We start from the raw sequence: 26,389 nt of genomic DNA on the forward strand, positions 1-26,389 counted from the left end.
GTAAAAACATGTTTTCACTTTGTCCTCACGGGGTATTGTGTGAAGATCCATTTTGAATTCAGGCTATAGTATGAATACTTTCTGAAGCGACTGTAGCCTATCTCTTCACTATGATTCTACACTGACAGAAAGTGCATTAGAGGCATGGCTGTAGAAACCTCAGAACCTATAGAATTATGACGATATAATTTAAACTAGATTATTTAAAAAATTATAATAATAATAATTCACCATTCACCAAGTTCTCATTTACAACTGGGATCTGGCCGAGATAACGCAAAGCAGTGTGACACAGACAACAACACAGTTACACATGGCGTAAACAATAAACAAGCCAATAACACAATAAACAAGTCAATGACACCGTAGAAAAAGAAAGTCTATATACAGTGTGTGCAAAAGGCATGAGGAGGTAGGCAATAAATAGGCCATAGGGAGCGAATAATTACAATTTAGCAGATTAACACTGGAGTGATAAATGAGCAGATGATAATGTGCAAGTAGAGATACTGGTGTGCAAAAGAGCAGAAAAGTAAATCAAATAAAAACAGTATGGGGATGAGGTAGGTAGATTGGGTGGGCTATTTACAGATGGACTATGTACAGCTGCAGTGATCGGTTAGCTGATCATTGATAGTTGATGTTTAAAGTTGGTGAGGGAAATAAGTATCCAACTTCAGCCATTTTTGCAATTTGTCCCAGTCACTGACAGCAGAGAACTGGAAGGAAAGGCGGCCAAATGAGGTGTTGGCTTTGGGGATGATCAGTGAGATATACCTGCTGGAACATGTGCTACGGTTGGGTGTTGTTATTGTGACCAGTGAACTGAGATAAGGTGGAGCTTTACCTAGCATAGACTTATAGATGACCTGGAGCCAGTGGGTCTGGCGACGAATATGTAGCGAGGGCCACACGACTAGAGCATACAGGTTGCAGTAGTGGCTGGTATAAGGTGATTTGGTAACAAAATCAATGGCACTGTGATATACTTCATCCAGTTTGCTGAGTAGAGTATTGGAAGCTATTTTGTAGATGACATCGTCGAGGATCGGTAGGATAGTCAGTTTTACTAGGGTATGTTTGGCGGTGTGAGTGAAGTCGGCTTTGTTGCGAAATAGAAAGCCGATTCTAGATTTGATTTTGGATTGGAGATGTTTTAATATGAGTCTGGAAGTAGAGTTTACACTCTAACCAGACACCTAGGTATTTATAGTTGTCCACATATTCTAGGTCGGAACCGTCCAGGGTGGTGATGCTAGTCGGGCGGGCGGGTGCGGGCAGCGAACGGTTGAAAAGCATGCATTTAAGAGCAGTTGGAGGCCACGGAAGGAGTGTTGTATGTCCACCTGACAAGAATTCTGACCCCTCTACCTCACAAAATGAGGCTTGAATTTATACAGTATTATATGTGGAATCTTTAGGTAGAGGCCATGTCTAGGCCTATATATTGTGAAATATAAAGAACTTTTGTAGAGAGGGTTTAGATTTCACTCGAGGGTTGAGGGCACTCGACTCCCCTTGCGCCAAGGCAACACTGGGTGTTGGATTGGCTACGAAGACGAAGAGTCTATATATGCAGTAACTGTGTATGTAACCAGCTCATTATGAGGATAACAAACTGCTCTTGGCAACCGCTGGACAGAGCAGATATCGGTCAACTGGTTCCAATTCCCTCTCCATCTTTCCTCTCTCTGTCCTTTCTCCCTGGACCATCTCTCCTTTTCACCTTCTCTGTTTCTCTTTCCCCACTGTGCAGTGTGTCGTCAGCGGTCTGCGTAACCTCGCTCTTTCTTACTTTCCCCCCTCTCCTTGTCACTTCTGTTTCTCACTCCTCTATTTCTCTCTCTCTCCACTTTTCTTACTTTCTCTCTGTGGGATGTTTGGCCTCAGTGTAAAGGTGTGCCAACAGTGCAGCAAGTCTGGCCTATGGGCAGCGTAATCAAATAGGCCTGCCACGCTTGGTTGTCCCTCTGAGCTTCTGTCCCTATAGTACTGTTTTCACTGTGTGTACTGCATTTTCAAAGCCTCATCGCATCCTTTCAGGGATGAACCTACAGCCAAGGAGAAGAAACATTGGAGATGATCACACAAACATTTTGTTATGAAATCAAGCAGATTGCAGATCCAACACACATCACCCCGGGCCAATGGAAATATAATTTGAAACCTGAAGACCAGTCAGACTAGATTGCGTTAACCTCACAACCTGTCCTTTCGCCTTTACTCACTACAGGTGGATCTGTTTTCCTCCAAGGCCCTATTTCTAAACTAGGTTGCTGACTTGGCCAGCTGTGCTCCGTCTCTGTCTGTCTCTGGCCCGGTATAGAAGAACAATTCAGTATGACGGGGCAGCCATCCCATCCCTCGTCCTCATCCTGCCATGTCTTGACCCCATTCCTTCATCCCACTTCCTCCATCCCAGATCTAGACTATTTCAGCTGTCGCAACATTCTCACCTGGGGTGCTATAGCTGATCTCTATCTCTAAATGTGTTGTTCTAATCTCTTTACCATCTCCTATACACCCTAAGCCTGGAGATTGTCCATTTATTCTCTCAATGCATCCTGTCCAGCTTCATCCCGTTTCAGGCTTTTGTCATTAGGATTTCAACAGTAGTAGGCTACGTACAGCTGATTCATTCCTATGTTAACCTAGTGAGCTAATGGGAATTCAAGTGCACTTACTGCGCTAATGAGAATTGTTTTGCAAGACGGAGCCATTTTTCGCGTTCTTTTGGGTTAGGCTAGAGGTGTTTTAATTGAGGTTTTGGGAAACTTGAACTCTTTACATATTGCCTACAGTATTTCCATTCTCTGTGATGTGAGTTGTTTATGCATTATGCAGAGAGTTGCCTTCTCCCCTGTGGCTGGAGTCATGCCAAAATCTTTTGCTTCAGAATTGTTCCTTCACACACTTTGTGAATGCGTCTGTCAGCGAGCAGCATCCGCCTGCGGAGTGTAATTTACTTCGTCGGACACAGTTCTGTGTCTGCCAGAGACTGGTTATAGCCCCTAGAGAAGCCCTCTGCTCTGTGAGGCAGCAATGATGAAAGACTGACTCTGGGCCTGGGTTTCTACCAACTGACTCGGGCCTGTGAGAATTATCCTGATCTGTTTCACTTATCACAGGACAAGGTTGAGATGCTGCGACGACAGCCCTCCCCCACTCCACCGCCTCGCTCTAGCAGCAGTGGCACACACACACACACACACACACATCTAGGGATGGGTACCGAAACCTGGTATTAAGCTGGCCCCGGGGCTAAATTATGAAAGACCATAGTATCGATAAGCTCCGATGTTGTCGGTTCTGATTTCGGTACATGTCCTATTTATTGTTGCTAACCTAAAACGTTATCTGGCCCATTTTTATCTCACCAACCGTTTCTGATTTGCGATAAGATGAAGACATTCGTCTTTGATGCATTTTTAGCTCTTCCCAATCCAGAAGAGAGAGATCTCTGGCGCGGAGCCTGTCTCTCTCACACGCTACAGCATACGCACACAAAGACCCTGCTCTTAATTAGTGACGATGGCGGAGAGAACTAAACGCTCAAAAGTGTGGTTACACTTCGCCAGAGTCAATGCTGACAATGCTCGTTGCCACAAGTGCAACAAGACTTTTGCTTGTAAGGGCGGAAACACGAGCAATCTGTCCAAACATCTAAAGTACATCATGTACCAGGCAGAGAAAAGCACAGTTTGACTGACTAGCTCGTGGTTCATTTCTCGTTGCCCGATCTAAGTTGGGTATGTATGCTAGCAGCATAGAGCCCACACAGAGTTAACTAGATTGAGAACATGGGTTCATGATTAAAAGGAACCATTAGCCAGCTGATTGTTTAGCTATGGGTGCGTTCAGATATTCAATCACCCATTTTTAAAGATTTTGCAACTTGTTTGTTAAAGTTGCAGCTACAATGAACCAACCCACTCCTCCCTCTAATACCGCTGGTCCAAGCCAAAGACAAGCCCACAGCCCCTTCACGCTGGCGGCTAGTGGGAGGATGACTGAGGAGAGGGTGAATGAGTGCCACCTTGCAAATCCAAGTTCATAATGAAAGGCCTACACCCCTTTGCAACAGGAGTCCAAGGGCTTTAGGTAACAGTCTGTCAGTCTATAGAGTTGTATTCCTGTTTAGGATATAGTAGTGTAAAAGGGTTCTATGTTAGTCCCATCACTCCACAATACAATACACAACAACAATTCAATAATGATAATTCAACACATGAAAACGATCAGCTGGCCATCACGTCAGACGGGTGGCCCAGCCACTGTCAGGACCACTATCTCACTGTTACAATGCACTACACAAGCCAGGGCAGTGTAAAACAGGTGGTCCTCCACACCAGGGCAGTGTAAAACAGGGCTGTCAGAGGAGCCGGAGCAGACAGACACAGAGCAACAGGAGGAGGAGTCTGAAGGAGAGGAAATGGAGGAGACAGTCCCTCTATTGTACAAAACAAGGAGTGCCTTGGGAGAGCTGTTCTCAGAGGAGGACAGGGAGTTGAGGTTGACGATCCAACAGGACTCCTCGTCCCTCACCCTCATCGAGCGTGTTGACCTAGAAGTGGAGCTCTACAAAGGCCTGCCTCCCATCCCCATGGCTGAAGATCCTGTGATGTAGTGGTGGTGGGAGAAGAGAGCTACTCTGTGCTCAAGTCTCCTCCACCCCTAGCGAGAGGGTTTTTTCGACTGCACGGAACACAATAAGCCAGGAGTGGTCCTGACTTCTGCCAGACAAGGAAATATGTTGCTCTTTCTCCAGAAGAACTGTTAAGAACTGTTAGTCCTTTTACAGTCTACCTGCATTCCCCACCCGTGTTGCTCGACACCTCTGTATTGTCTTTTACAGTCTACCTGCATTCCCCACCCGTGTTGCTCGACACCTCTGTATTGTCTTTTGCAGTCTACCTGCATTCCCCACCCGTGTTGCTCTATACCACTGTATTGTCTTTTAAAGTCTACCTGCATGCCCCACCTGTGTTGCGCTATACCACTGTATTGTCTTTTACAGTCTACCTGCATGCCCCACCCGTGTTGCTCTATACCACTGTATTGTCTTTTACAGTCTACCTGCATGCCCCACCCGTGTTGCTCTATACCACTGTATTGTCTTTTACAGTCTACCTGCATGCCCCACCCGTGTTGCTGTATACCACTGTATTGTCTTTTACAGTCTACCTGCATGCCCCACCCGTGTTGCTCTATACCACTGTATTGTCTTTTACAGTCTACCTGCATGCCCCACCCGTGTTGCTCTATACCACTGTATTGTCTTTTAGTCTACCTGCATGCCCCACCCGTGTTGCTCTATACCACTGTATTGTCTTTTGCAGTCTACCTGCATGCCCCACCCGTGTTGCTCTATACCACTGTATTGTCTTTTGCAGTCTACCTGCATGCCCCACCCGTGTTGCTCTATACCACTGTATTGTTTTTACAGTCTACCTGCATGCCCCACCCGTGTTGCTCTTACCACTGTATTGTCTTTTAGTCTACCTGCATGCCCCACCCGTGTTGCTCTATACCACTGTATTGTCTTTTACAGTCTACCTGCATGCCCCACCCGTGTTGCTCTATACCACTGTATTGTCTTTTAGTCAGTCTACCTGCATCTACCTGCCCCCACCCGTGTTGCTCTATACCACTGTATTGTCTTTTAGTCTACCTGCATGCCCCACCCGTGTTGCTCTATACCACTGTATTGTCTTTTGCAGTCTACCTGCATGCCCCACCCGTGTTGCTCTATACCACTGTATTGTCTTTTACAGTCTACCTGCATGCCCCACCCGTGTTGCTCTATACCACTGTATTGTCTTTTAGTCTACCTGCATGCCCCACCCGTGTTGCTCTATACCACTGTATTGTCTTTTAGTCTACCTGCATGCCCCACCCGTGTTGCTCTATACCACTGTATTGTCTTTTACAGTCTACCTGCATGCCCCACCCGTGTTGCTCTATACCACTGTATTGTCTTTTAGTCTACCTGCATGCCCCACCCGTGTTGCTCTATACCACTGTATTGTCTTTTAGTCTACCTGCATGCCCCACCCGTGTTGCTCTATACCACTGTATTGTCTTTTAGTCTACCTGCATGCCCCACCCGTGTTGCTCTATACCACTGTATTGTCTTTTAGTCTACCTGCATGCCCCACCCGTGTTGCTCTATACCACTATTGTCTTTTAGTCTACCTGCATGCCCCACCCGTGTTGCTCTATACCACTGTATTGTCTTTTAGTCTACCTGCATGCCCCACCCGTGTTGCTCTATACCTCTGTATTGTCTTTTGCAGGAAAATATTGTTTATTTAATTTGTTATACATTTCTATCGTCACAACATTCGTCTATAATAGTAATTTGTTCAAAACATTGCTGTTTCTTTTGCTGTAAATAATTGCTTAATTTTTGTTTTACATTTCAGAAAATAAAGCAATGTTAATTCTGTTATTAATTTGTTTCTGTTTTTTGTTTGTTTTTTTAATAACAAGAGGAACCAATAAGTAGCGTTAAAGTGCAGTATCGGTAAGAGTAGTAATACCATTAAAATCTTAACGATACCCATCCCTACACACGTCACACAGTTGACCATTTGCGTATTCTGCTGCACCAACATGGTGCAGTCTGTGACTCACTGCAGACATAGGGAGCCAGTGTGACGTTCATAGGAATATGATTGACCTACATATTCCCATACTGTGTGTGTGTGTACATATGTATTGTACAGTTGTGGCCAAAAGGTTTGAGGATGACACACATTGATTTCCACAAAGTTTGATGCTTCAGTGTCTTTAGATAATTTTTTCAGATTTTACTATGGAATACCGAAGTATAATTACAAGCATTTCATAAGGGGTGGCAGGGTAGCCTAGTGGTTAGAGCAGATTTGCAAGTTCAAATCCCTGAACTGACAAGGTACAAATCTGTCGTTCTGCCCCTGAACAGGCAGTTAACCTACTGTTCCTAGGCAGTCATTGGAAATAAGAATTTGTTCTTAACTGACTTGCCTTGTTAAAAAGGTAAATAAAAAAATTAAATAAAAGTGTCAGGCTTTTATTGGCAATTACATGAAGTTGATGCAAAGAGTCAATATTTAGTGTTGACCCTTCTTTTTCAAGACCTCTGCAATCTGCCCTGGCATGCTGTCAATTAACTTCTGGGCCACATCCTGACTGATGGCAGCCCATTCTTGCATAATCAATTTTTGGAGTTTGTCAGAATTTATAGGTTTTTGTTTGTCCACCCGCCTCTTGAGGATTGACCACAAGTTCTCAATGGGATTCAGGTCGGGGGAGTTTCCTGGCCATGGACCCAAAATATCAATGTTTTGTTCCCCGAGCCACTTAGTTATCACTTTTGCCTTATGGCAAGGTGCTCCATCATGCTGGAAACGGCATTGTTCGTCACCAAACTGTTCTGGGATGGTTGGGCGAAGTTGCTCTCGGAGGATGTGTTGGTACCATTTCTTTATTCGTGACTGTGTTCTTAGGCGAAATTGTGAGTGAGCCCACTCCCTTGGCTGAGAAGCAACCCCACACATGAATGCTCTCAGGATGCTTTACTGTTGGCATGACACAGGACTGATGGTAGCGCTCACCTTGTCTTCTCCGGACAAGCTTTTTTCCAGATGCCCCAAACATTCGGAAAGGGGCTTCATCAGAGAAAAGGACTTTACCCCAGTCCTCAGCAGTCTGTCCAATCCCTGTACCTTCTGCAGAATATCAGTGGCTTCTTTGCTGCCCTTCTTGACACCAGGCCATCCTCCAAAAGTCTTCGCCTCACTGTGCGTGCAGATGCACTCACACCTGCCTACTGCCATTCCTGAGCAAGCTCTGTACTGGTGGTGCCCCGATCCCACAGCTGAATCAACTTTAGGAGATGGTCCTGGCACTTGCTGGACTTTCTTGGGTGCCCTGAAGCCGCCTTCACAACAATTTGAATCGCTCTCCTTGAAGTTCTTGATGATCTGATAAATGGTTGATTTAGGTGCAACCTATATGGCAGCAATATCCTTGCCTGTGAAGCCCTTTTTGCGCAAAGCAATGATGACGGCACGTGTTTCCTTGCAGATAACCATAGTTGACAGAAGAACAATGATTCCAAGCACCCGCCTTGTCCTCGTCAACACTCACACCTGTGTTAACGAGAGAATCACTGACATGTCAGCTGGTCCTTTTGTGGCAGGGCTGAAATGCAGTGGAATTGTGTTTTGGGGATTCAGTTCATTTGCTTGGCAAAGAGGGGCTTTGCAATTAATTGCAATTCATCTGATCACTCTTCATAACATTCTGTATATGCAAATTGCCATCATACAAACTGAGCCAGCAGACTTTGTGAAAATTTATATTTGTGTCATTCTCAACTTATGGCCACGACTGTATACCAGTATCTAGGCTAGGCTATATGTACAGTGTGTGAGTCCCTCCCCCCCATACTGTGTAAGTGAATACGCAGGAACACACTCTCCTCCTGTGCCGTTAATTCTCTCTGACGCAGTAGACCACATCACTCGCGCCCTGCTCCCCCCCGGTCTTCCTCGTTGTCCCACGCTTCACAGCCCATAGCCTCCTGACACAGCAGCCTTTATTTCCAGGAAGCAATGATGACATGCTCAATGCAGCCTCTGCACCATTCACTAATACAGGCAATGGAGATGCACCACAGCCAGTGAGGATGGGAAGACATTATGAAAAGAGGTCCAGTTTCCAATAGCTGTCAGTGAAGATGCCATATTGTTTCCTTTTAACTAGTTAATGGGGATGGGAAGATGCCCTCAGCCATCAATAAAGATGCCAGGGATATGTGTTTCCTGTAAGTCAATGGAGGTGCAGCGCTGGCCATACAGTGCCTTCGGAAACGATTCAGACCCCTTGACTTTTTCCACATTTTGTTAGGTTACAGGCTTATTCTAAAATTGATTAAATCATTTCCCCCCCCCTCAATCTACACACAATACCCCATAATAACAATGCTTTTTAATTTTAAATGTGCTAATTTATTTAAAATATAAAACATTATCACATTTACATAAGTTTTCAGACCCTTTACTCAGTACTTTAAGCACCCTTTGGTAGCGATTACAGCCTCAAGTCTTCTTGGGTATCACGCTACAAGCTCGGCACACCTGTATTTGGGGAGTTTCTCCCATTCTTCTCTGCAGATCCACTCATGCCCTGTCAGGTTGGAGGGGGAGCTTTGCTGCACATCTATTTTCAGACTGAGTTTAAGTCCGGGCTCTGGCTGGGCCACTCAAGGATATTCAGAGACTCCTATATTGTCTTGGCTGTGTGCTTAGGGTTGTTGTCCTGTTGGAAGGTGAACCTTCACCTCAGTCTGAGTTCCTGAGTGCTCTGGAGCAGGTTTTCATCAAGGATCTCTCAGTACTTTGTTCCGTTCATCTTTCCCTCAATCCTGACTAGTCTCCCAGTCCCTGCTGCTGAAAAACATCCCCACAGCATGATGCTGCCACCACCATGCTTCACTGTAGGGATGGTGCCAGACAGTTTCCTCCAGACTTGATGCCATTCAGACCAAAGAGTTATATCTTGGTTTCATCAGACCAGAGAATATGGTTTCCGATTTGGTCTGATAATCTTTAGGTGGCTTTTGGCAAACTCCAAGCGGGCTTTCATGTGCCTTTTACTGAGGAGTGGCTTCCGTCTGGCCACTCTACCATAAAGTCCTTATTGGTGGAGTGCTGCGGAGATGGTTGTCCTTCTGGAAGGTTCTCCCATTTCCACAGAGGAACTCTGGAGCTCAGTCAGAGTGACCTTCAGGTTCTTGGTCACCTCCCTGACCAAGGCCCTTCTCCCCCGATTGCTCAGTTTGGCCGGGCCGCCAGCTCTAGGGAGAGTCTTGGTGGTTTCTAACTTCTTCCATTTAAGAATGGAGGCCAATGTGTTCTTGGGGACCTTCAATGCTGCAGAAATCTTTTGGTACACTTCCCCAGATTTTTGCCTCAACACAATCCTGTCTCTGAGCTCTACGAGCAATTCCTTTGACCTCATGGCTTTGTTTTTGCTCTGACATGCACTGTCAACTGTGGGACCTTATATAGACAAGTGTGTACCACAGGTGGACTCCAAGTTGTAGAAACATCTCAAGGATGATCAATGGAAACAGGATGCACCTGAGCTCAATTTTGAGTCTCATAGCAAATGATCTGAATACTTTTGTAAATAAGGTATTTCTGTTTTATTTTTCATTTTAATACATTTGCAAAACATTCTGAACATCTTTTCACTTTGTCATTATGGGGGTAGATTGCTGAGGATGTTTTATTAAAATCAATTTTAGAATAAGGCTGTAACAACAAAGTGTATAAAAAGTCAAGGGGTCTGAATACTTTCCGAAGGCACTGTATATAGTCAAAGGGGTTAGGAAGACATTATTTCTCAAACTTCAATGTAGATGCCAGTGTTTCTTGTTTCCTGCCACAGTCAATGAGGGTGCAGGTCAATGTGTCCATAGCCAGGCAATAAAGATTTGATACTTACAGTATTTCCCATTACAATCAATGAACCTGCAGCACTGCTCATTCAAGATGTGTTCCCTTTACAGTCACTGATATGATATTGTCTACTTATAAAAGTTGATGAAGATGGTAGTTTTAATATATTAGTTGATTAAGTAAGTTTCTCATTTCAGGAATTTCCAGTCAATAACATGCCATGTAGCCTAATACCAACAACCAGACTGGTATGTTTAATGCAGTAGTCAGCATCAGGAAATGCTGTGGTGGCAGACAAAATGTAGGCTATGAACCACTATCAATCGGGACCTTCTCATTCTGCCCTGACACCTCTTTTTCTAGTAGCCCAACTCCGTTGGTTAAATATAAGGACTACTTTATGTTGCAGAGGTAGAACCATTTGTAGCATTACGGGGCAACACATTAGCTTTGTGTATGTCACGTTGGCAGTGGCCTCCAAATGCCAGCCTGGTCGTGGCACAGTAAGTGTGTACTTTTAGCTCAGCATTTCCTGTTTTTATGGCAAGAGTGTTTGACAGATGGGCTTCCTCTGCTCTCCTCGGTCCTCTCACTCACTCACACACACCATCTCATGCCGACTGCATTCCCAGAAAGGGGGCCCATGCCCACTATACCGTCCTTGGCAGAGCCAAGGATTCTGTCCTGACAATACCCTCTGTGTTGATGAGAGCTGTAGAGTGGGGTGGTGGTGGGTACTAAGTAGCTGCCCTATACAGAGCTTAGGCTAGCTATGGAGCTATTCAAATAGTTCTAATAGTTTTCACCCCTACACACCTCCCCACGGAAACGCAATCTTCTTGAGTGTGCTGTACAGTCCTGGTGCTTGTTGCACCATACTGAATACTGCAGTTAAACTCTGTAGCTACTTAGCATTGTGATTATGAGTGTGGGATACAACCAGGATATTAACAAGTGAAGTAGCCTAAGGAAACCGGTTTTGGTGAGCAGTGAAAAGACTGTAAATGGAGGCCATGACACCTGGCAGGAGTTTGCCACTTAAAGGGGATGTAGGCTATTCTACACTGCCTACAGAAAGGACAAACCATAGAAATGTAATAGGAATACTCAAAGGGATCCTTAAAGTCCCTAGGGCTGTCTCTCAATAGCTTGTAATGGCTTCCTTCCTCATCTCCTTTCCTTGACCACTAAAACTAAAGGATGTGATGGTTTATGAAATATATCCTGCCCTGTTCAGTACTCACAGGAGCGGAGACGAGGAAAGGGAGTCACTCAGGAGTATTAAGACAATTAGGATCAAGTAAAAAATAAGTAATAATTAACCTATTTTTGTGAGACTTACCAAGTCTGCACTTGCACAAAACCAATATTTTCTTAGCATTTCGACCATTCAGAACAGTCTGGAACACAGCGGTCTCTCAAACTGCTCACTCAGTAGATTTTATCCCCGTCTCTCTCCCAGTGCTCCGCTGTGACCTACTTTTGACTTTATGGCTTTTCTGGCTAAACTCTGAAAATTAAAAACCATGAGGATCCCCCACACACACACACACACATTACATTTGGTGCAGCCTGCACCAGGCAGTCGTGTGTGTGTGTGTGTGAGAGATCTTCATCTCTCTTGAATAGATGTGGAACTATGTGCCATATTTCAGCCTAAATGCCAGTGGATGAGGTGCCCTAAGTATTGCCAGTTGGACTGCATAGCAGCAGCACAGGACCCAGCCACAGGCGTTACATACACTCTGGGGTCAAGTGGTTATTTTACCAACACACACACACCATCCTCTCTGCCAGCTAGGTCAGTAGACATGACGGTCAGTAGACATGACCCAGTCAGTCTCATCAATAGCCACTGTACCGTCCACCTGCATGTGACACTCTGACACATGCCGCCACCCTACAGTCCTGCTTAAGAACATATTGAACCGTCATGGAACCCTGGGCCATGTTCAATAGTGGTGCACTATATAGGGAATAGGGTACCGTTTCAAACACACTCAATGCGTCCATTGATCACTGCCATCATAGGCAGCAACACAGCAAGCCCCTGGCATCCAGGCCTGGCATTGGCAGTGCAGTACTTTCCAGAATAGTGCCGCAAGCTAACACAATAATGCTCCTTTTGTTCCTCTGTTTACAAAGTGTGTGTGTGTGGGTGGGCCTTGCCCTGAATTCAATCCACTTTGTGCTGGAAAAAGAGAAGAGAAATGGAATAATGGCTACAGGGAAAGTTAAAAAAGGAGGGGGTTCTAATTTCAAATATTACTATGGCATGTCACCTGAAGACTTGTGTAGGTCTGTTGGACCAAAGAGCTCCGTATGTAACCGAACTCTCCAAATACCTCAAGTTTCGTCAACAGCAAAAAGAATGTTCCGGCCCTATCACGAACTTCTAAATGCCTTTGTTTTTTCCTCTTGTTTTGATATTGCGCGGCAACCAAGCCCCCCTCATCAAATGTCTTCATCTCAAAAGCGGCCCCTCACCAAAAGGTCCTCCTTGTCGCCGTTAAACGGCTGTTAGAAATATAGGGACGTCCTGTTGGCTCTTGTTGTTACGCAGCAATGCTGATGCAGTCCGGAGACGAGACGACATTCGCACCTAACTAGGAAGTCCACTGGAGTCCATTTCAATTGCGTTTGAGATGATGTCCCTTGCAACTGTGACCATTTCTTTCAGTAACACCGGCACTGTGGTATCGTCACACTAAACAGTGTGTTGATATAAGCCGTGGGTCCCGACATTACTGTCTATTGATTTAACCATTAGGCTACGTCAGCACTATGCAATTGCATCCATATTCCCTCCGTGTGTGTGTGTTTTAGCGAGAGTGTAGGACTAGATATCTGATCTCAGATTGTAGTAGGGCCTGTCTGCGTTGGCCATTTTTTTTAAAGCTCTTAATCAGATCCTGTCATCTGATCTAGAGTCAGTTCTCAGTGTCGGCTAGATCTCTGCTGATTGCCAGGCAGGGTGAAGAACTGATCTCAGAGCAAACCTTAGCTTAATTAGAGCTGATGTAATTGTTGTGAGGATGATATATATGTGTGTGCGCCGTGCAGACGGGCTGCTCCGCCCCAAGCAACAGGAGTCTACTCTACTCCTTCTTTCACACACACATAGTGGAAACAGGTCTCATAAACACACTGAGGTCCAGTGGTCATTGACCATCGCAGGGCAAGTCAATTTCCTTGACCAACACACACACAGTCTCTCACACACACAAACATTATTACTGCTAGCGACGAACGTTGCGGCAACACTGAGGCAGTCACACGCCCACACATCAGCTCCAGCAGCCTGACCTTGGCCAGTGTCCTTCCATTTCTAAAGACCAGCCTCTTTCAAAGCCACACTCACACACCATCTAGTCTCCTCTAGTCTGGAAATATTCTTGAATAATATCATGTGGTTCCTTTTCCACCCGACTAATTTATTCCCACTGTTTTCACTTCCTTGCTTTCCATTCCAACGTGTCCTCTGTTCCCCTTCCTGAAAACACTAAGAAATAGTTCCTCTTCCAGTCTTCCATGCCCAGAGTCTTACTATCCTTTCCTAAAGGAAGAAGGCCTGTTTTCTATTTCCTGGAAAGGATTAGGTATTGTGTATTGTTTTGATATTTCCCCCATGCATGTCTGGAAAGTGATCCTATAAACATCCGAGCTAAATTCCTGGGAATGTTACTCACACACTTGGCCTGCCTATCCTTTAGTGTATCCTGTAGCTATGGAGACCTGAGCTGACACACACACACACACACACACACACACATGCTTTTGTGCTTATTTGTACACCCTCATATAGCCAATTTAGTCCAATATTTTCTCTTTTCCTTTTTTTTTTGACAGCTAGCCTAATCTGCTCCAGGGAAGGGTTGCGCTGGAGGCAATCCAATCAATATTTTTCCGTGCTGTGTTGGAGCTCCATCAGTTGGATCTGTTTGGATTAACTGCTGCATTTGACTGCCTGTAGCTCTGTTTGTATCAATCAGTCAGTTCAGTTATAGAACCCATTGGGAAAGGGGGATACCTAGTCAGTTGTCCAACTGAAATGTGTCTTCCGCATTTAACCCAGCCCCTCTGAATCAGAGAGGTGCGGGGGGCCTGCCGTAATCGACATCCACATCTTCGGTGTGGGTTAACTGCCTTGCTCGGGGACAGAACAACAGTTTATTTTTTTTAATTTTTACCTTGTGAGCTCAGGGATTCGATCCAGCAACCTTCCGGTTACTGACCCAACGCTCTAACCACTAGAATCATGTGGCAATGGGGCGGTGGCTCGTGTGACTGACTAGGCCTTTGTCCAAATTACTGTTTAATCTTTTGAACATCCTTAAATATTTCCACCTTCCTTGCCGTCACAATACACAACCTCTGATAGAAGTCAAAGCAACATGTGGAGAAACCATCCAGCCATTTCACCGATAAGCATTAATGATGGATATGAAACAAGGAAGGAGACCATGTCAGAGTATTGGAACATGTCCTCGTCTTCCTCTTGTCACCTGTCAACGCCGAGCGTGACACACTTCTTACGTGACTTTAAGACACCCTTATCTTGAATTGACTTTTTTATAGCACCATGATGCTTTGTCAATATTAGACAGCCTAAGGCCTAAATATTGACCCAGTCGCCCTTGCGAGTTTTGGATGTTTGAGCATGTGCTCAGCTGTGACAAAACATCGAGTCATGCTTGCAAATGTGGTATTTGAGTTTCGGTGATGTCACTCGGGCCTTTTGATATGTAATAAGTAGGTAATTTCCTGTTTGGAAGAGGCATCCCGGATTGATTTGACCTGTATCTCGAGGGCGTCTCAAGCATCATGTGACACCTTCAATAAACTAGTACATTGTCTTTGGGTTACCGCTAAAAACCACTATAAGGTATACTCTGCAACATGTTTAGAAGGCACTTGGTTTTCCCTCACTGATCTGAAAGTCAGCTCTTCCCCCTGAGTCAGAACACGGAGTCCTGGCTTGAGTGGTGTTGTGACTTGTGTGTCTCTGTTTAAATAGTCACTATCATGGCCTTTTACAATTCCTGTTTTGCTTCCCTATTCATTGTGGAGTTTGTTTTCCTTTGTCATGTGACCTTTGTTTAACATTGGGGGTATGTTGACTCTTATCTACATCTAACCTCCAAAATAAATCAAGCACTTTTGAGTAAATGAGGGATACAAAGTAGGCTTATAATTAAAGTACTTGGTTCCACACAGGTGTGGTTCCTGAGTTAATTAAGCAATTAACAACCCATCATGATTAGTGTCATGTATAAAAATGCTGGGCAGGCCATTACTTTGGTAACCAGGGCTATGCACCCATCCACAGAGTTTGAGCATGAAAACGATTGTAAAACGTATGCCATAGCCCTCTGTCACCAGATCTCAACCCAATTGAACACAGATTCTGGAGTGGTGCCTGAGACAGGGTTTTCCATCAACAAAACACCAAATGATGGAATTTCTCGTGGAAGAAGGGTGTCGAGTCCCTCCAATAGATTTCCAGACACTTGTAAGAATCTATGCCAAGGTGCATTGAAGCTGTTCTGACTCGTGGTGCCCCCTCTATTAAGACACTATGTTGGGGTTTCCTTTTAGTTTGGCAGTTACATGTCTTTGGCCTTCCTTGTTTTTGGTCAAACGTCATGTTTGACATAAGGGTAAATCCATTTGGTTTCAATCACTTTTTGACTGCATCCCTTTTAATTAAAACACATTTCCATGTGTGTTTGCCCATGGAAGAAGTGGTCATAAAATGACTTTTTGGACCTTAATGCCAACACATTTTGGAGATTAAGTTTTTTTGCATTTCATATCGAAACAGCCACAAAAAAAATGGAAAAATGAAAAATGTTGAGTTTGATATCTTTTAAAAGCTAACAGTGATATCAAACTATTTTATTATTTCATGAAATAGATGTATGGAAATATTCATTTTTAAACCTTGTGTAATATTTTCAAATTATATTTTGTAGCTTAGACCCTATTTCATATCATCTGAGGTTTTTGTGTTGTGCCTGCCATCGGTTGAGACAACATGCTCTTGAATACAGAGGTGGGCGTAATGAATCATAGAATTCATAAAATGGACCTATCTCTTCAGACCACTGCAATTTAGCCACAGAAATGTCCATCATTCCACCCACTGTCAAATGTCAACTTAAATGGTCATGACTGTTCTATTATCGATATTTCTATGATTTTCAATAGGTTTGCTATGGAAGATTTAACAGTATAATTTAAATGACCAGATATTCCCATTCAAGTCAACGTCCTCTGATGTGTGGACCTCCAACCATCTTTTTGTTACCATTTTGAAAGTAGAAATGTCCATTTTTGTTCCCTTTTTAGTACATTTATCAACACCCACCCTGTATTCAACCCATAACGGGCACAACACAAAAAACCTTGGATGCAAAATAGTGTTTAACCTGGAACATATGCCAATATGTAAGAAAAATGTTTTTTTTCTCTCTCCAGAAATGATCAAATAGGTTGACAACCCTGTTTTGTGAGCTTTTAAATATCAATCTCAACTGTTTATCTTTCCCAGTGATGAAGACATGGATGTCTCATGGTATGGTGGGGTATGCAAAATGCCTCAAATTTGATCACCTTTATCTCTTGGCATTCAGATCCATCACGTCACTTTCTGAGCACTTCTACAATGGGCAAATATTTACGGGGTGTTTTGTTCAAATCAAAAGGGGTGCTGTCAAAGTGATTTGAATTGAAATGGATTTACCAAGAAATGTTTGCTTTGTTTGTGCAGTCTGTGGTGTGAATTGTTGTTATTGGGCATGATGATTGACGTTGTTATATATATAACAGTCTGTTTTGTGTTGAGGTATGTTGTTGGGTGTGAAGAATTCTGTTTGTTGTATTTGGCCTGCCCCTTCATGTGATGTTTAGCGCCGTTGAGGTCATTTTGTTGATGTTGATGCAGTAGCCTGTTTGGATGGGCGAACACCAAACACCGTGTTTACTCCTGCCATAGTGCTGACTGTACGCCTCTGAGAGCCTCTGTTCTAGACCAGAGAGAAAAACAGAACTCAGCATGATTATAGTGGGCACAGCTCAATGTTTGTGTCTCAAATGGCACCCTATTGCCTATAAAGTGCACTATTTTAGCACTTTAGGGAATATATTGCCATTGGGGACGCAGGCAAACAGCCCTGGCAGTGTTATTAGGCAGTCTGGTTTCATGCTGACTGGAGCTACAAAGAATGGGGGGTGCAGGTATTGCCAATTTCCAAAGCCCCTACTTAGCCTGGTTTGCTCATGGCCTCACACCCCGGCCTGAATACCGGTCCCATTTTTAGCAGGGTAAGCTCTAGCCCTTTATTACAGTTATATGACAAGGCCCATGTTTAGGCTTCAGGGGTGTTTCTCAACCTCCAGTCTGTGGCCCCAAAAAGGAAAAGCCATAGCTTGCGAGTCCCTGGTATGAAAAGGATTGGAGAACACTGGTTTTAGAGGACCTGAGCTGAACCCAAGGACGAGGACATCTTGCTCCAGTAGAACTGATGAACACAGCCAACCTCGCTCTCTTACTTAGCTTTTGGCGAGTGCTTTTACATGTATGTTTCCAGTCTGAGCCATCTTGACTAAGTGGTTGATTTGTGCCCGGTGGTGGCCTCACATTGCCGAACGACCACTTCCCTCATTTTTCTCTCTCCTTCCTCTCTTGGTCAGTCGCTCGCTCTCTCCAGACTGCAGAATCCAACTGGGCCAGGATAAGAGTCTGTCCATTCAGCACAAAATGAAATAAAATAATGGCGTCTAGAGCAGCCAAGAAGAAGTAGACCAAATGAGTTCCTTTATTACAACACAGGGCACAGACTTGGCCTAGAATTAGCAAAGATGCTGTCATCGTGTACAAGTCCCTAGACTGTTCTGAGCGCAGTGTCACTTAGCTGGAGCATCACCTTGTCTCCCACACCTCTCCAAACTGATCGGGGACCTGTCCATACATGTCTTCTCATGTCCCCTAGCTGCTTACATAACCCTGCCAATCTGGTCCAGGATCAGTAATAAAACATTATGAAAGCAATGCCAGGTTCATTGTGGGCCAAGGACCTTACGTTGCGTAACAGCTGTCTTCAGCAGCACAATACATCGAGGGCTGTGTCTGAAATGATACCCTAATCCCTACATCGTGCACTACTTTTGACTAGGGTGCCATTTTGGTCGCAACCTAGGTGGTGTTGTGGTTTATGAGCAGAATTCTACTGATATATATTGTGCCTTGGGGTGCCTTTTTACTAGGATTTTCTTATTACTGTGCTTGTTATTACTAGGCCTATTATTTTGCATCCCAAGATAATGAAACGATGCATTGTGTATTGCTGGCGCGTGTGCCAGCTGCTGAAACAATTGGATACGAGTTGATGTTAGTGAGGGGATGTGTGGGTCGCAGCGTTGAGGAGACCTGAATGGTGTTTTGTCTCTCTCTCTGTCTCTCTCTGTCCTAACCCCTCTTGTCTACCTTTTATCACTTTCTTTCTCTTGCTCACTTTTTTTTTGAGATATGAGAACAGCTGACTGTTGATTTTGGGAACTAGGCTATTTCATGAAATGTCACCGTTGGAGATACAATGGCTAGAATATCTTGTCTGATACGTCTCACTCGCTCTCAATTCAATCAACTTTATTAACATGGACGGTAAAAGGAGTTTGCGTTTCCAAAACACACGAGTCCCTCACTTAAAAACCCTTTCTCTTTCCGTCTCTCTCGCAGGCCTACGAGAGGCGATTCCCCACGTGTCACCTGATTCCCATGTTTGTGGACAGCGAGGTGTTGGAGGAAACTGAGAGCGAGGACGGATCCGTACACAATGTCCAGCGCCGCTGCAAACTGGACGTGGACGCCCCTCGTCTCCTCAAGCGGGTACGGCTAACCTGTCGCTAACTTCCCTCTTGAGTCTGGTCGGTCAACCAATCAAATGTATTTATAAAGCATTGTCAGTTGACGTGAGTCTTGTACTTTTTAAAGTCCTTTTGTACATCAGGGGTTGTCACAAAGTGCTTTACAGTAACACAGCCTAGACCCCAAAGGCCAAGCAAAAGCAGAAGCCGTTTGAGTAATGTTTTAATTTTCCGCTCAATGTTTCCAGATTTCTATGAAATATGACCTAGAATTACTTAAAATGAATGAAATAGTTTTCGTTCCAATTTTTTTTATTTGATTAAATATGTATAAAAAGTATATTTTCTGTGTTGGAATGGTGTTGGCTTACCCCAACCACAGAGTGGTGTTGCCGTATACCGGTCATTCAAAATATTGATGTGAGTAGATCGCTGATTGGCCAGCTCATCCTCCTCAGGAAGATGACATGTTCTATGAGGAAATAGCAAGCATTTTTTAAACGGCCTATTTGAGATACAAGTTTGATATTTGAGCGTTTTTCTCCAATTCATGCTTTGGCCACGAATTCGAGTATAGGACGAGTCAGCAACATTATTTGGATACGAGTTAACAGAATATTCATTTTAAGTGAGATTTTCAGGGGACAGTTTAAATGAAGTAGCATTTGAAACATCCTTAGCTTGTATTCTAAGCGAAGCTGACATGACGGGGAAAAAACCAAATCAAAAGACCTAAACGCCCAAATCAGGCATCGGCCATTTTGTAATCGGGTGTATCCGTTTTTCCTTTTTGACCATTTTAGTTTTGCTGCAACTGGTTTCATCAGTGTCCTTTTTGTGTGCAGATTGCGGGGGTGGACTATGTGTACTTCAGCCAGGAGAACACTCTGAACAAGAGAGAGAGGACGCTCCACATCGAGTCCCACAACGAGACCTTCTCCAACAGAGTCATCATCCACGAACTCTGCAGCTACTCGGTGTGTTACACACACACACACACGCGCGCGCATACACACACATGCCATACACACACACATTAAATTGTAGCTTTGGTTAGAATGGTTACATAAGCTACCTGTCCATTCGCTAACACAGATTTAAGCCTTGGCTTTAATTTGTCAAACGCGTACACACACACACACACACACACACACACACACACACGTAAAGCCCTGTTAAACCACTTTGAAGCCAGCTGTCGAAAGCACACCTATACATTCACAATTTCTCTTCAAATGGACGGATGAAGCGGTGTTCCAACCAGCTCCTGATATGTAGCTACAGTACACACACACGCGTCACTTCAGTCTTAGTTTTATATCACCTTATCTCACGCGACACTTACACACAGCCCTGTAAAAGCAAGTTGTCCACAGCACACTTATGTCTGAACCCCTTCCCTCCAATGCACTCACAATGCTTCTCTCCAAATAGACAGAGAAAGCTGTGTTCCAACCAGCCTCTCATATGCTGCTTCCTTCCCACTGAATAATTCAGACCTCCCATTGTTACCGGCAGCACTCCGCCTCAACACACTCTCACACTGTTCTGGAGTCAGTTCTTTCACACCTCCCAGGCCTACTGCAGTGTGTTGCGTCACTCCCTCCTCTGACCTCCGTGCTACTCTCACCAGGCTCCCGTGGTGAATGAATGCGCTCTGAGTTAATGAGGTCAAGCACATTGCATTAGCGTCTAACGAGGCTAGCGGGCCTATTTTAGGTCCGCTATGCAGCTTTGTGAAGAACCGTTACAGTTAGCCTGCGGGTGCTAACAAGGCTAGGCAGCTCAATTAGACGGAGCTAAAGTTGGCTAAAGCTGACATATTTTGGTAGCCAGAGATAGCCAGGTATCCAGCGCCAGAGCTAGCCGGAGAGCTACATCGTAAAATAATCTCTGTCAGTCATAGTGTCACGGAGGGATCACTGTATGACTTGCCTCGGTTTGCCTAGCGGTGTCTGACAATCAACACTCTCACTCCCAGTCCTATCTAACTCACTCCCAGTCCTATCTAACTCACTCCCAGTCCTATCTAACTCACTCCCAGTCCTATCTAACTCACTCCCAGTCCTATCTAACTCACTCCCAGTCCTATCTAACTCACTCCCAGTCCTATCTAACACACTCCCAGTCCTATCTAACACACTCCCAGTCCTATCCTATCTAACACACTCCCAGTCCTATCCTATCTAACACACTCCCAGTCCTATCCTATCTAACACACTCCCAGTCCTATCTAACACACTCCCAGTCCTATCTAACACACTCCACTCACTGACATCTGACACTCCCAGTCCTATCTAACACACTGCACTCACTGTCATCTGACAAAATCTATTTTGATACAATCTCAGGCTGTGTGAATGTGTTGTCTGTGCTTGATACCGTCACAAAATTCCCCCCTACTATCAATATTTGTTGGCATATAACGGCACAACCTGTCAGTATTGGTATAATGCCAGTGGGTAGTGTCATCGGTACACACTCCCACACACAGCTGAGGATGTGTGGCTTGTAGTGTGCGTCAGCGCTCGGCACAGTCATATTGCCGTGTGTGGTTGCCACGGTAACACTTGTATCTTCTCTTTCGTGTGTGTGTGTGCAGGCCCACCCTGAGAATGAGGACTGGACGTGTTTCGAGCAGTCGGCCAGCCTGGACATCAAGTCGTTCTTCGGCTTCGAGAGCACGGTGGAGAAGATAGCCATGAAGCAGTACGCCAGCAGTATCAAGAAGGTGTGTGTGAGAGCCGGATCTGATCAGGGTCATATTCATTAGACACTGACAGTAAGTAAACAGACTGAAAGGTAGCGGGACGACCTGAACCTTGTCCAATAAGAAATGTTGGCTTTCGTTTATCATTGGTACGTTGCACCCTACTGAATACAACCCAGATGTATCATATGGCGAGAATTCACCAGACGTCAAACATTCCCCTCATGCAAAAAATTATGAATCCAACTAGGCTCTATTTCAACTCAATAAATGAATTGACATTCCCATTTTTTTTTTAAATCACCTAATTGTATTGTGAATTTAATTAATCTCTTGCATTGAGTTAAATGAAAAGGAACTGGCCCAACCATGGAATCCAGTGTTGATACAGCAGACATGCCATTGGGCCGTGAGTGGTGAGGTCTAGTGTGAAGTGGCTCTTATTATGTAATGTAAGCCAATTTGCCGAGCCAGTGTAAACAAAGATAAGCTCCAAGTCCCTATTTAGCCTCCTTCCATATTAGTAACTCTAACTCTCTCCTTTTCCTCACTCTGTCGCTCTTTCTCTCCTCCCCCCGTACTCCCACCTCCCCCCTCTCCATGTCTCTCTCTCTCCCTCTCTCGTCTTCAGGGTAAGGAGATCATAGAGTTCTACCTAAACCAGCTGGAGGAAGAGGGGATAAGCCACGTGCCCCGCTGGACTCCCTCCCTGGATGCTCCCTCCTCCTCCGTCACCACCAAACCTGTCTGTGCCACTCCGAAGCTCCTCCAGCTGGAGCTGCCTGTCACGCCCGCCGTCTCAATCCCCGTGTCCACGGATGCCAATGACCGTGAGCTTGCCGATGCCACCCAAAGTGAAGCCACCAGCAACGATGTCACGAACCAACCTGACGACCAGATGGAGAATCAGACGGGCACGCCCGATGGTTAGTACTGATGGATAATTGAGAAACTGTTCCAAAGTTTCAATACGTTAGGAAAATGGGAAACATGATTTTTAAGTGGCGTTTAGCTGTGTGATTTGATTTTGAATGAGATTGAATTGACTGACTTGAGAATTCCCCAAATTGTGTGTGTGTGTTGTAGACAAGTTGGATGCAGACTACATCAAGCGCTACTTGGGAGACCTGACTCCTCTGCAGGAGAGCTGTCTGATCAGACTACGACAGTGGCTGCAGGAGAGCCACAAGGGCAAGGTGAGACACACACACACACACACCCTTACAGTTTTCAATACATATTCATATAATAGATAGAATATGCTATTATATCTTTTGAAATCATACTCTGCTACTTGAGACACAAACATAGAGGCATGTGTGACATGCTCACACGTGCACGCTCTTACCCTGCCCCCTCTGAACCCCCCTTGGAGACCCTTACCCTCACTCCCGCCTCTCCCTCCTCGCCACCTTTCCAGATCCCTAAGGACGAGCACATTCTTCGTTTCCTGCGGGCCAGGGACTTTAACATGGAGAAGGCCAGGGAGATCCTGTGTCAGTCCTTAACATGGAGGAAACAGCACCAGGTGGACTATCTGTTAGAGACGTGGACCTCACCACAGGTCCTCAGTGACTACTACACTGGAGGGTGGCACCACCATGATAAAGGTATGGAGTATGGAAACGGAGAGAAAGAGATGCTCAGGCAGGCACACACGCATACGCACATACACGCACACAATTAGTCGCTAATAATTGTCATGGAGTCTTGATTTGATGTATAGAGGGGTAGTCTGATGATCACAAAATACAGTTGTCGCTCAGAATTAGACACACGGCACAAACCCCCCTGTACTCATATTATTTACGCATGGTTTAATAAAACTGTTGTGTGTGTCCTGTTTCTTTCTAAGTTGTTAACAGAAGTAACTTCCCAAAATGTCACTTTTTTTTTATTTCACTGTAATAGAAAAAGAAGTCCCTGTCTAAGCCACAACTTCCTGTCATACACCATATTCGTCCAATGAAGGAATACAATTTAGAATTGACTGCATTGCAGTTCACCAGTCCCAGTTTTAAAAACATTGTTACTGCATATTTTCCCTGGGTATTTGCATGCTCTGGTTTATTGCACGTCTTCACGGCAGTCCCAAGGCATTGCCCTCATCACACAATGAACTGTATAAGAGCCGAGTTTGAGGAGTGGAATAGCCTATCACCTGTTAGGCAGCGCGAGAGCAACTCCTCAAAAAGCTGGTACTGGAGTCTAACGTGCTTTTTGAAATCCAGTCATTGCACAACCAAATAACACACGATTGCACTTTGAATTGTTAACTGTTTTGATGACCACGATTGGGGAAAAAAGAGCTACTGTTTTTATTTCTCGACTCGTAATTAAAGCGCGCCTCCCATTCGCCGTTGAAGTGCATCGGCTAAAGTCAACGTTAGGCAGGCTGTCAGCAGGTCACCCACCACTTTACAATGTGAGCTTGAGGCAGTATAATTGTTTGATACTTGAAAGTTTTACTTCACTTGAAATGAGGCATGTCTTACCTTGCTTCAAAGTAGCATAGCCAAAATTCCAGAATGAATTTTTATAAAGACTTCCCCATACCTTTCAACCAGCATTTCTCACCTGTTCTATTGGTTTTCATATTCACTTTATTTCATTGTCCAGAAGCCAAAGGCACAATCCTGGTCATATTAGCAACTCATCCTAGTTGTTGCTATTGGATTCCACATCTTTCTAAGTTTCTAGCAGAGATTTTAATCTCTGTCATATATGGAGCCATTGTCATTGGGTGCACTGTTTTAGAGCTGTGTTTTCCCACGAATTGCTTTTTGGCAAGTGTTTTGAAAATTGTTATATTAGCTGCTTCATTACAGGAGTTGCATGTTCAATAGGCTTGCTATTGTTGTGTGTTTCTCGTAATGAAACATATCTATTCCTTATATGGGTTAGGGTTAGATGGGTTACATGCATAATATTTGACTGTTTAGATTTTTTTTTTACTGTTTGTTGACTGGTTAATCAGGGTTGGTTAGTCGGAAGCTAAATTTGACCGAAATGTGCATCCCTAGACGACACAAATATACTTATGTCTGTGTGACTTCCAGAGGGTCGTCCTCTCTATATCCTGCGCCTGGGACAGATGGACACCAAGGGGCTGGTCCGAGCCCTGGGGGAGGAGTCTCTACTCAGACACGTGAGTGGGCCTCTTCTGCTGTTAATCCCAGATGTGGTAACTAATGTGTGTGTGTTTCTGTGTGTGTGTAAGCATTCCTACATTGTGTGTTTTTTAACCCTTCAGGTTCTATCTATAAACGAGGAGGGCCTCAGACGCTGTGAGGAGAACACCAAAGTCTTCGGCCGACCAATCAGGTACACACCCCGTTGCTATTTGGTAGCAGCTCCACCACTCCCTCTGATAGGTCAAGTGGAGTTTAAGCCATATTGCATACACCCATCCAGGCCTCTCAGATCTACAGGACACAAGTTCTGTGGGAGAAGGGGGACTCAACAAGTAATGAGTCCTATGGGGCCTCTGAAGCTGTTGCTAAGCTAATGTGAATCGTGGGAATTTGCCTTGGTGCAGTGGGGTTATTTACGCAGGGGCTGCGGAGTGTGGGGCATGCTCTTTAAAGTTCTCTAGGCAAGATGGAAAGAATGTGGAGGGTTCCTCTGAAAGGTGTGGGTGAGAGCGAGGTGAAGGAAAAAGGAAACCGCACACTGCTCTTGGTAGTATCGCTGATATTTAACAAGCTTACGTATCGGCCTTCGTCAGAGCTTTTTTGAAAGGTGTGGGTGAGAGAGACGGGGAAATTGATTAAGTGACAGAGAAATTGGGCGAGTGAGAGGAGGAATGGAAAAGAGAGGGACGGGGAAAAAGAGAGCGAGAATGTGAGAATACGGGTGTTGTCTGGCAGCTGTCAGGCTTATCAGATGGACGTGACTATGGAGCGAAGCCATGCAGGACTGTTTCTCGAGTATGCTAGGGTGGAAAGCCAAGGAGCTTCCCTCGCCTAAGACCGAGAGAGCGAGAGTGTCCCGGATTGAGAGAGGGGGAGGAATCTGTCTCCGTTTTTTGACGTCGGGGTCGAATTTGGAAATGTAACGTGTGTTGTACTTTAAAATCTGTGCATAGTACTTCAAATGTTCTCCAACCTCTCTCTCTCTCTCTCCCCCCTCTAGTTGTTGGACGTGTCTGGTGGACCTCGAAGGGCTAAACATGCGCCACCTGTGGCGACCGGGGGTCAAGGCCCTTCTGAGAATCATTGAGGTGGTGGAGGCCAACTACCCAGAGACCCTGGGACGCCTGCTCATACTGAGGGCTCCTAGAGTCTTCCCTGTGCTCTGGACCCTGGTGAGACACGATGAAATGCTATGGCTGGAGACTCCTCTAAACGGCACCCTATTC

General features: G+C 44.9%; 1 protein-coding gene across 3 annotated transcripts in view; it reads left to right on the forward strand.

The window, feature by feature from the left end:
• LOC112230312 (SEC14-like protein 1) overlaps positions 1-26,389 on the forward strand; it is a 51,781-nt gene that overhangs the window by 19,298 nt on the left and 6,094 nt on the right. For 2 of the 3 annotated variants that reach the window (XM_024396548.2, XM_042310810.1), the window contains exons 3-11: positions 19,192-19,341; positions 20,165-20,296; positions 21,922-22,050; positions 22,661-22,955; positions 23,116-23,225; positions 23,405-23,639; positions 25,089-25,177; positions 25,283-25,353; positions 26,164-26,335. In XM_024396548.2, coding sequence (XP_024252316.1) covers positions 19,192-19,341; positions 20,165-20,296; positions 21,922-22,050; positions 22,661-22,955; positions 23,116-23,225; positions 23,405-23,639; positions 25,089-25,177; positions 25,283-25,353; positions 26,164-26,335 — 1,383 coding nt within the window. The remainder of the gene's footprint in view (positions 1-19,191; positions 19,342-20,164; positions 20,297-21,921; positions 22,051-22,660; positions 22,956-23,115; positions 23,226-23,404; positions 23,640-25,088; positions 25,178-25,282; positions 25,354-26,163; positions 26,336-26,389) is intronic. The other variant, XM_024396550.2, reaches the window with a different exon arrangement.

This window comes from Oncorhynchus tshawytscha, linkage group LG32 (genome assembly GCF_018296145.1).
Source record: "Oncorhynchus tshawytscha isolate Ot180627B linkage group LG32, Otsh_v2.0, whole genome shotgun sequence".
Taxonomy (NCBI): Eukaryota; Metazoa; Chordata; class Actinopteri; order Salmoniformes; family Salmonidae; genus Oncorhynchus; species Oncorhynchus tshawytscha.